Genomic DNA, 12,015 nt, shown 5'->3' on the forward strand with positions numbered 1-12,015 from the left:
GACCAGTGGTCTTGGCTGTTCCAAGGTCAGTGGTCACAGTTGTCCTGAATTACTAGTTCTTTTTTCCTGTGGACCCTCTGCTGTGTTGCATGCTGTAATCTTCTTAATGGCTTCATTCCAATATTCACACATAATATTTTAGATTTATTGACTGTTAGAAATACTACCATGCCAGTAGCAGTTCCGCTACTCTTAAGGTATTTAAAATTGGAAAAATAAATCAGGCCAAAGCTTTCAGGAATCCTTTGTTTTCCTTAAGGGAAGGGGAAAAAACTCTCTTCCTGTCTTCTGACAAGAACAGTTGTTTTTCGATTTCATCATTTCACTTTAGATCTGGATCATTAAAAGAAAAAAAACAAATTTTATTGGGAGTGATTTTAACGATATTGATTATTACATGGAATAACTTTTAAAAGCATTAAAGTATACTGTTGTAGTTTTTGTCTACGAATACATTGTTTTATTTTTTTTAGTGGCTATGCCAAGTTATAGGTACCTTCAAACATATGTAGTTTGAGTGTTTTGAAATAAAAAAGTAAATTTTAGGGCTATGTAACAGTATCGATTGCAGTTAATGTTATTGTGGTATGTTTTTAAGTGGGGGCAGAAAGAGCCAGTTGTATTAAATATAACATTTGAAATCTCAAATGGGTTCATTTTAATTTAAGAAAATGCATTATTGAGACCCCCTTCATTGCAAATATATACACAAATTTAGTTTCAATTACATAATAATGTAAAATGTTGTATTTCTAAGGTATTAGTGCTCATTTAAATTTTTATCATCATTAACATTTTAAAAAGTAATTTGGAAATTGTTACTATTGCAAAAATAAATAGGATGCCACACTAGTGGGAAAATTAAGCTAAGTAAAGTTATAATGAGATACAGGAAATCTGTCTTTATGTGAATATTAAGTTAAAACAATTATAAACTAACTCTTACAGAAGAAAGCAGGTTAGAATTGACGTCTGAAAAAGTTACATGCATTAGAATATTCATTACTAGGAAAACAAATTTTGACCTGTACTGCTTAACTGTTTTTAAATAATTTTAATTTATTAGACTGTAAAAAATAATATACTCTGAGACAGGTCAATATACTTATACCCCTATGTTAGATAAGAGGATAAAGCCACAGAAAGTATGCTGTTAATGGTATGTCTAGAGCTTTAGTTCATAGAAGTTGATCCTCTGACTTACGCCCCAGGCACTAGAGCATGGTCTGTCTCGTATAAACGTGATACACAGTGCAATGAGTAACTCTTAAAATTTGATACAGAAGCTTACTCTCCATTCTAATCTTGTTAAAGAAGTATCATTATGACCTATTTGATTTAACTTAGGATTGTCAACACTGTTTTAAAAACTCATTTTCATGCTATATGTAATGCTATTGGAAAACGATTGTCTATTTTCTATTATGAGCCGGTGTAGAAAATACAGTATGTACACTGAAGAGTTATTGTACCATTCACGGTAGGCCACAGTATGTTACAGGACAGCAACATTTAGTATAAAGCATATTTAATTATTCAAACATTGAAAAGACCTTATTATAAAATAGAGTCATTTAAAATACTGTGCGTCTTGGGCTTCCCTGGTGGCGCAGTGGTTGAGAGTCCGCCTGCCGATGCAGGGGACGCGGGTTTGTGCCCGGGTCCGGGAAGATCCCACATGCCGCGGAGCGGCTGGGCCCGTGAGCCATGGCCTCTGAGCCTGCGCGTCCGGAGCCTGTGCTCCGCAACGGGAGAGGCCACAGCAGTGAGAGGCCCATGTACCGCAAAAATAAATAAATAAATAAATAAAAATAAAATACTGTGCGTCTTATACTGAGGCTTTCAATTATCACACCAAGGACTAGGTTAATGGTTTTACCGTTACATGAAAAGGAAAGACACAAATTGCTCCGATTAACTAAAAATCATTACAAGCCTAAAGAACTAGAGAAAAAAAACCCAACTCTTGACTTTAAATTAAAATTTTCATATATCTGTATTCAAGTGAGTTAATTAGTTTGGGAATAAGTTTGGAAAAGAACTGGCTTTTTCAGAGAGTTTTTAAAATCAGCTTAAAAAATTAAAGTATGTAAACAAATTTAACTCTTACAACCATACAAATAAGTCAATAAATATATTTAATTCATTGGATATTTCCTCTAATCTAACACGAAGGTTTAGTATGTTAAATTGTCATAATATATGTTAGAAAGAGAAAAAAAAAAGGCCCCAGAGAATATTTTATTAGTTCCAGGTTTGCCACAGCCATGCTGTAATCCTTATCTTGTTTAGCAGTGAATGAAGTCCCCAGCAAACTGGTAGAGTGTCCAGGTTGCAACTATGTTACAATTTCACTCTGGTTCTGGAGTAATTGAGAGGACACTTTTTTGTTTAATAGAGTAGTCTCCAGGAGACAAATCCTGCTTTCAGTTTGCCCCTGAGAGTAGTGTTTGTAAGGGTATTTTCATCTGACTTTCATAGTAATGAAAGGGAGAAACCTGGAAGCCGGTTTAATATCCATCTTTGTGGCTCTGCGTGCAACTGTGTGTTTCCTGTCTCTGGAGAAGGAGAGCAGGTTGTGATGGCAGTCACCGTGCTCCTGCACTCGACTTTGGCTGTCACGGGGATTCACCCTTCTTCTAAATAGTTACTTTCAGAGATGAGATTGTTTACGAAAAGGCTTTTTGTTTGTAAGTAAACTATGAATAGATCCTGCTATTTTTTCCTACTGTTTTCTTGGTGTGTATTTTTTAATATAAACTTTAAATAGCAAAGCATAACAAAACAAAAATTAAAAGCTCAAAATCTTAATTAATTGGGCCTCAACATTTAAAAGGTCTTTGTTGTTTTTCTCTTGGCTGCGTGAGAGAATCTGTGCCTCCCTCTGCAGGACCCATCCCTGCGCGGTTCCTCCCTGCATGTCTCTGTATGTTTGCCATTTTAAAGTTGATTTAGAGTTTGCTACTTCTAGTGATTTTCAGTGCTCATGAATTTCCTTGGCTTTCTCCTGGCCTTTCATTTCCATCTAAATTAGCCAGCTCTTCTCCTAATGTCTTATTTTAAATTTATTTTTGGCTGCGTTGGGTCTTCGTTGCTGCACGCGGGCTTTCTCTACTTGCGGCGAGCGGGGGCTGCTCTTCATTGTGGTGCGCAAGCTTCTCATTGTGGTGGCTTCTCTTGTTGCGGAGCATGGGCTCTAGAGCACATGCTTGGTGGTTGTGGCGCACTGGCTTGGTTGCTCCGCGGCATGTGGGATCTTCCTGGACCAGGGCTCGAACCCATGTCCCCTGCATTGGCAGGCAGGTTCTTAATCCCTACGCCACCAGGGAAGCCCCTCTCCTGATGTCTTTTTTCCTCCACTATCATCTTAATAATGTGCTTCTCTGTCTTCTTATGGCCAGTATGTGTGTATGTATGTATATATATGTTTTGGCTTTAAAATAATTTAAAAATTTGTTCCTTGTTTTTTAAGTTCTTCTCCATATTTGAGAGACTTTTTGTGTGCATGATGTTGTGAGCACTGTCATCATAGTGGTTTCCAAATCTTGCTGATATGATGACTTGGTGGACTTCTCAATGAATTTTGTTCCCGGGCACCATCACAGATATTCTGATCCAGTTAACTAGAGAAGTTAGTGTAGCAGTATGCCTTGGACAGGTTAATTTGTTCATTCGTTCAGCAGATACTGATTGAGCACCTACTGTATGCCTGTATTGTGCTGGGAGCAGAGTGGACAGGAAGACGTAGAAGCTGTGGTCCTGGAACTCACATTCCATTATTAGCTGAACCCAACCACAGGGCCACACTAGGTCATGGTGATCCTGGGAAATAGCTGGGTTTGCCCAGCTGGGTTAACCAAGCACCGTTCAAAACTTAAGATTTCTATTACCAAAGAGAGGGAGAGTGGCTGTTGGTAGGCTGACAGCTGTCTCTGCCATAAGCGAGCCCAAATGAAAATAATGGTAGCCAAGCTGAGAGGCCACTCTTACCTGCCTCCAAACTGAGATCTGCCTTTTGAGGTTCAGCTCAACATGTCAAAACACCTGAGTGCAGACCTGGCCTGAACAATGAGTATGAGTAAGGTGGAAGGTTGAGGAATAGCATATACAAAGGCTCTGCTGTTGGCAGGTTCAGGGAATGGAAGGAAGTCCTGTATAGCTGCGCTTAGAGGAACAAAAGAAGAGGTTACACAGATGAGGTGGTAGAGACAGGTAGGAGTGAGAGCATCATCTACAACTATTTTCCCTTCAGAGGCATCTTAAAATGAGTGGAAGGTCTGTGCTTCTTGTTCAGGACCTCCAGACTTTACTGGGAATTCACTGGAGATTTGTAGCAGAGGAATAATAGTGAGATCCACTTTGACTTCTAAAAATATCATCTTGGGTTCTAGGTCCTGAAGATCACTGGGGTAACGAAGCAGAAATGAAGCAGTTCAGAGACCATTTGCAGTGGTCTAGGTGAGAGATGGGAGGTGCTTGAACTGGATAGTGGCAGGGAGTTGGAGAAAAGCGGACAGATTTGAAATCTACATCAGAGGTCAAACAGCTGGGGCTCAGTGATTACTGCTTATGGAAGATGAGAAAGGGTGCAGCATTGAGAGGACCTGCAAGGCACCTGGATGCACGGAAGTGACACTGACATTGGACTTGAGGTAGAGTAAGAGCAGTTTGGGTTGTGATCATTTTAAGATGCCTCTGAAGGGAGAATAGTTGTAGATGACGTGGTATTTTAGGCTTCGAAAGGTAATTTAAGCATTCAGAGAAACAATGTCATGATACCCTCTGGGAGTGTGTCATATGTTTTTCATTTAATAAATGTTAAAGGTTACTGTTTTAATTCTTAGATAGAAGCATGTTAGAAAATTACGTTAAGAAGGAAGCGTTAATTTTATTGCTTAAAAAACTGAACATCAGAAGGATTAAAGAAGTGTAGGGATTTAATATCTGATTCATACAATGACCATAACATGTTTCATGGAAGAATAAAAGGCTTTAACCTTGTAACTTTTTCCTAAAGCAAATAATTATTTGAAACATTAACTTTTCTGAACGTCCGTAGTTTCTAGAGTGCAGCTTAGTTAGGAAAAAGGATACTTAAAGACATCACAGAGATGTTTCCGGTCATGTAGGTTTTATCCTAATGTTATTCCTGAACATTTATTTTTATCTTCTGTTCTTTACCCTTGTGTTTCTCTTTGTGATCCTAAAAAGTAAAATTAAAATTTATGGGTTACAGTGATTGATTTATTTTTCCTGAGAAGACACATCTAAAAGTCAAGAGAAAATTTCTGTCACTTCTCTGAAAAACTCAGCTCTTTTATGTCACCTCCCTTCCTAACCCCCGGTTGGCATAATTGCTTCATTACTCAGCCCATGTGCACGTGGCTTGCACTCTTCTATTTATACCTGTTTGCTGTGTTTACTCATGTAATTCCCTTCTTTTATCCATGGTCACTTAGTGCTAAGAGGGTAAAAGTGGAGAATTGGTGGTAATATTATTCATGTTGCAGTGAACTCCCACTGGGCTCAAACCCAGGTTATAATTCCTCCTGTGATGGCTGCTTTAGAAGCCTGGATTCTCGTTGTATGAAAGGAATTTGAACATTTGATAAGAGCAGTGAAATGACGTTTATTCTGAAGTTTTTTTCACTGTTTAACTTTTTTTTTTTTGCAGGGGAGGTCTAGTATGATACCTAATTAGACTTCAAAAATAATTTATATACAGACTAAAAAATGTCATAATAAAATAAAATGTCAGTTTTCAAGTCATCTTTAGCCATCGGAGATTGAAGCTTACTTTGTTAAGAATAAAAAGAGAAAACAATTGATACTTTTTCAAGATCCCATGATAGGATTTTGTGATAATAGCCATGTGACCAAGGTTCCAAATGCTTTTCTGAATTCAGTTATATGTGAGTATAAACTTTAGGGTATCATGGAAAGATGTACATTTATTTTGTAACTAAACTTAGAAGTTTGGAAATTAAAGCAGAAAATGCTATTTCCCAGACCAAGTATTTTAAATAAGTGCAGAAGATATATCACCTTATTTATAGATAAAAACTGCTAAAAGCTACTTAGCTCTGCAAAGCATAGTGGTAACTGGTGATAATTTACTCCAGTGGTCTAAAGGACAGGAAAATAGCAAGGCTGACACAATCATTTTATGTTAGAGTAATATCCTAATAGCTGAAGCTGACTATTAAAAAACGCTTTCATTTTTACAGGCTGTTTCTGAGCGCTCATTGGTGCACACAGAAACGCTTAACTCAGCTGCCCTTCTGGTCTCTGAAAAACAGGAACCACCTCAGACCTACTGGCAGTCGAAGCCCACCTAGAGTAGGTCAAGGAAGAACTCCTTATATGCTGTTTGTAAAGGTTGAAATAATGTAGAAATAGGCAAAGGAAAAACTTAACCATATTTCTTGCTAGTCTCACATGTCTGTTTGAAATTATATAGTATGCTCATATAGAATAGCACCGTCCAATAGAAATATAATATGAGCCACATATGCAATTAAAATGTTTCTGGTAATCATGGTAAAAAGGAATAGGTGAAATTAATTTTAATAATGTATTTTATTTAATCCAGTATATTCAAAATGCTGTTTCATCATGTAATCAATAAAATTATTGAGGTATTTTGCTCTTTTTAAGTCTTCAAAATCCAGTGTATTTCTTTTTTTACACTAATAGCAAATGATAATTTGGGCTACTCACATTTCAAGTGCTTGTGCGTCTCGTGGCTACCGTTTTGGACAGTTCTAGAACAGGTATTTTCTTCTTTCCTAGTTTGTATAGAGCTCTTGAGGAAGTTCAGGAGCTCTCACTGACTAATTCTGGAAGTGAAGGCTACCTCGTTATGATTTGGTTAGGAAGGGCCTGAGGCAGTGTGATGAATACCCTGGATAACTTATGCATTGATTAAGTAATCAAGGACTTGGGGTAATAAAGGGTGAGGGATGGTTTGACTTGCCTCCAGTCTCTGGGAGCATATGTGTCATGCTTGTCCTAAGGATTCTTAATTTGTGGAGAACTGAATTGTCGCTTCCAGATTTTATAGAAAAATACATCTTGAGGAATTTTCTTTTACAAAGATACAAAGCATGACATTTAAAATTTTTTTTTTTTTCTAAAGTAAAAATTAAAATAACCCAATCATTTTCTTTTTATAATACTTTGGAAGACTAGAATCTTATTCTTTCCATCATAAGCCTTTTTAGAGGGCAATAATGAAATACATGTATTGATTTTCATCCCCATTGGTTTTTTTTCAAAGGCATTTGAAACCTAAAAAATAACATTATTACAGACTTAAGAATAAAGGACGTTAAGTCAGAGGTTTGTTTTTGCATCCTTCAGCTGTATTTATTTTTGAATATGTGGGTTACCTAAAAATATGCATTAATTGAGGTTAGATTTTAATAATAAAAACTTCTTCTTAAATGAATCCTAATTTATGCACTTTGTGGGCTAAATGAATTAGGGTCTAAACTTTTATCTGAATCTATGGAGCTTGGGTATAAATTGAAAAGATCACAGCTATGGGGAAAGACCTATACTGCAAAGGCCTTTCTGCATAGATTATGAACATCATAACTCAATAATTTTTTCAAAACTGTGGTTATAATTGGACCCAATGGGGGTCTCTGTCTTTGATCAGATCACAGTAACTGTGACTTTACACTGGAAAATGTCACTACTGTGAAGGTTTATCACCTGTAGAGCTGGTCCTTCCTCTGATGCTGTGTTCCTTTCTCATTAGCATTATTCAAAGTTTAGTTGTTAATTAGGTTGACACTTCAATTACAATCATCATCCACAAGAGTAGTCAGGGCTGCTTGTATAAAGAAATAAAAATATTCCTCCTTGCATATATATGTAAAGGAGGAATGACATTGTTTTGTTATCTGGTAGTATCGTAAGGGTAAGAACATGCTCTGATAAGGGAACAATCCAACCAGAATTTGTCCCATCAGTTTTTTCTTAAGAAAACAGAATTTCTACGTGACTTCACGTTCGCATGTAGAGCATTGACAAGTAATGTATATGAGCATCAATGGTATTTTTTAAGTGTGCCGAGTGTAGTTTTTATTATCTGTGAAAGGAATTGGTCAAGTGAATTGGATGCATAGGAACAGATCACATCACCTCCCCTTTAAAAACTAAGAGTGAGCATCAGAAGGTTGATTACTCTTAGAAAATACTCATCTAAGTGAGGGCTGTTCATAAACAGCATGCATTCTCTAAAATACACACAACCTGAAATTAAAGGATGCAGCTGTATGAAAAATTGTAACAAATGCAGGTGCCTTTCAAAATTCCACAAATTCCTAGATAATATATTTTTCTTTGATCTTAAAACATTATTAATGTGATTACTGGTTCATAAGGCAATAACGTTGACCTCGAATCCTGCATGTGGTGGTGGAGAAAACTGGACAGAACTGGGTTGAAATCTCAGTTTTGCCACTTAGTAGCCAGATATTGAGGGCAAGTCGATTCACATGTTTGAGCCCCTGTTTCTTCATAAATGGTAACGTTGAGTACCTTTCGTAGAAGACTCTGAAGATCAGATGGGACAGTGTCTAACGAGCACAACACAATTCCCCACTTGTGGTAGGTTCTCAGTAACCTTAACTTCCCTCCCCTCTTTTTATCTAAAAATGGTGAAAACTATTCGACAAATGACTGGAAAATTATTTATATATACAAACGAAGCTTCCAAAAATAAAATTAACTAACAAGCAGTCGAACGCTACCCAACCGGCTTCATCTCCAAACAAGTAGACACATGTTGTAATTGCTAAAAATCTGCAGAAAAGTGGCTCACAAGCAGTTTACTGTAAAATAATTAAAGCTTATTTATGTCAAGAGGCCTTGGGAAAAAAAGAGAGCACAGACCAATTTGCATTAGCTCATTACTGTGGGCCCCTGCTTTCCTTTCAATTAACAGACCAGCAGGTGCTCCCTGACTTAGAAGATAAGCCGTCAGGCAGAGGATGAGGCTCCGGCTGACCTGCACACGCTGCGGTCCGCCTGCCCATTGGGCTCGTGCCTCGCTGTACCAATCTCTGAGGTGTGAATTTAACGGTTCCTCTCTGTCACGCAGGTCTCGGCCCTGAAAAATAAACTGAAGAAGCAGTCTACAGCTACGGGGGACGGAGTGGCTAGGGCCTTCCTGAGGGCGCAGGCTGCTTTGTTTGGATCCTACAGAGATGCACTGAGATACAAACCTGTAAGCGTTTTATTTCATCACTGTTTTAATGTGCTCTTGTGTGGAAACATTTTAATATCCCACCCGAAAAAGTATCGTAAAGGTTTTTGAAAATACAAAATAATATGCTTTAAAACATGATGTTTCACCTCCAGTTTCTTGACTTTATGGTTTTCGTTCTTTTCGTAAATAACCCTGAGTTAATATTTCCCACATTCTCTTGCATAGCACCTTGTTTATTGTTCTAAAATTGGAATTCTTACTCGTAACTAATTAATGAGTTGTGTTACTACGTCTTAGAGTAATGACCCAATCTTTTTAGGATTACTAAGAGATCAACCGGACAGTTGGGTTTATTAGATCAGAATTTAGAAATGACAAGTATAATGTGAAAGTTTAAAAATATTAGAACTTGAACATTTTGCAACATTTGGAAATTTATTGTCTTCCTAATTCATAACACTTTTCTAAGTGGGCTTATCTATTTAGCATATCCTAGCTCACTTTGCCATTTCTTTCTTGTTTTAATAACCCCCAAATTATTATTATGTAGAATTGTAACCCAAGTTGTTAGATGGTCCAAAAAGGTATAAATTAAAATATGTCTTTTTCTCTCGGAATTATTGGTTAAGCGTGTTAGTCTGATTTTACAAAAATGATTACACTGCCCTTTCATGACCAGGTGAATAAATGGATTAAAAGTATTGAGTTAGTAATAAGTAGTAAGACCTGTTATCTAGTGGATACTTCACCATTGTTAAGGCTGTGTAACCTCGACCCATTTCTTTAGTCTCACTCGACTTCCATCTTATTTGTAAAGTGAGAATTCTGATACCTTCTCTGTCTGCCTTTCAGGGTTGGTGTGTAAATCCTGTCATAAACCATGAAGCACTAAACAAATGTGAACGGGTTATATGCTTTCCGAGCTGACTTCTAAATTAGTAGTTCCCACCCAGTGGCTCTTGCACCTCTGAGGAGTTACTGAGTTAGGCACATCAGCTACTGTCTCTGGAAAAGTGCATGTGGTCTGATCTGCATGCTGATCTTTTTGAAATACGTGTGTATATTTTAAAACATTATATAGAACTCATAGTACCTACAGAGTATACGTATCTCACGTGGGGGAGTCTTCAAAAATGATTGACAGTGATAGGGTCTCATTCTTTACAAGACTGGAAACCAGTCATCCACACTACAGTAGAGCATAGTCGTTAAAATTAGTAAACATCAATGGAAACAGAAAAATGGGTTTGAAAGACAAAATTAGTTTGCTGCATTTAAATACTTAATCTATAAGCTACATTTTTCTTTTCATTTTCCTTTTTAAATTTGTAAAAGACTTCAGATTTGAGGAAAGCAGATTGAAGAGAAAATTTTCTTAAATGATTTAAATTATCAGTGTTGTTAGGTGACGGTTAAAATTATTAAAATATTCCATCTTGAACATTAATTACTTACTATAGTTTTTGTAGCTTGATTTTCTACCTCTTTGAGCTTGATTGAGCAGATAGTAGGGTTACAGGATTTCAATGACTGACTTGTTTTTTAAACATCGTGAAAGCCAGATTCTCAGCATTTGTGGGAAAATAATTTTGTCAGAGAACGTCTTTCCTGTTTATTGATCACAGCTTATAAATTTATTTGTTAACTTATCTACATTTTTCCTTTTTATGTTTGATGTTTTCTCCTTTCCTTTCTACTGCTGGTTCTTTCTGGGAGTTGGGGGATGGTATTTTCATTCTGTATGCCTTCACATTTCTTTTGACTCAGTCTTTGAATGAAAGCTCAATTTTTAAAGTATATTGAATGTATTTGGACATTTTTTTCCTATATATTTTCAAAATAAATAGTGTTTAAGGAAAATTATTTATTGTATATAAAATATTTGTTGTTTTATGTATTATCTTTACAAATAACCATGGATTCTTTTTTTGGACATTTATATAGCAGGCATATATCTTTGATATATTTTCTGATTGATGTAAAAAAAAAAACAAAAGAGCCAAGTTTAGAAGTTACAATTATTTCATGGTTTTGTCTCTTTTCATCATAAATGTATTTTAGTGGTATCCTCCAGCTACTGGAGTACAGTTGGAAAGGAAAATATTACAAAATAGCTTTTAATGGATATGAATTCTTTAATTAGGTATTACTTTTTGAAATTTCATGATTGTTTATACACACACAAAAATTGAACCAGTATTTCCCTTACGTTTGACAAAATTGAACCTGTTGATTGGTCTGTGACGGACCAGAGTCTCAGGGCCCTGCCTTCGCCTGGTGTTCAAGGCCCTCGTGATGGGCAGGTGGTCTGTGTCTTCCTTTATTTTTTTTCTAAACTTCGACCTCAACTCAGAGAATTCTGCCTGAGGCTCTAAATGTCCCAAGCTTCTCAGGCTTCCAAACCCTTATTTACAATGTTCTTTCTTCCTGGCAGTGCTTTTATCTTTCTAGCTTTTAATGGCCATCTAGTTCTTTCCTGATCCTTGAAGCAGTAGTTTATAGTGACACTTTCTTTCTGTGAATTGATTATATTTACTTTCCTTAACACATTTCTTTTCCCTCTTTTTTTTTTTTTTTTTTTTAAAACATCTACCACTTCTGTGCAAAGTTTGAGGGTCCTTAGAGTTTGGTGTGCTGCCTGACAATTTGCAAGGGTCTTGAAAATCTGCTAGTTTTTTTTTTTTGTTTTGTTTGCTGTACGCGGGCCTCTCACTGTTGTGGCCTCTCCCGCTGCGGAGCACAGGCTCCGGCTGCGCAGGCTCAGCGGCCACGGCTCACGGGCCCAGCCGCTCCGC

At 36.8% G+C, this 12,015-nt stretch overlaps 1 protein-coding gene across 9 annotated transcripts in view; it reads left to right on the top strand.

Moving 5' to 3' along the window:
• Positions 1–12,015, top strand: part of DENND1B (DENN domain containing 1B) — a 341,500-nt gene that overhangs the window by 241,918 nt on the left and 87,567 nt on the right. For all 9 annotated transcript variants that reach the window (XM_079925473.1, XM_079925475.1, XM_079925476.1 and 6 more), the window contains one exon: positions 9,113–9,238. In XM_079925473.1, the coding sequence (XP_079781599.1) occupies positions 9,113–9,238 (126 nt within the window). The remainder of the gene's footprint in view (positions 1–9,112; positions 9,239–12,015) is intronic.

This window comes from Stenella coeruleoalba (assembly GCF_951394435.1).
Source record: "Stenella coeruleoalba genome assembly, chromosome: 1".
Classification (NCBI taxonomy): Eukaryota; Metazoa; Chordata; class Mammalia; order Artiodactyla; family Delphinidae; genus Stenella; species Stenella coeruleoalba.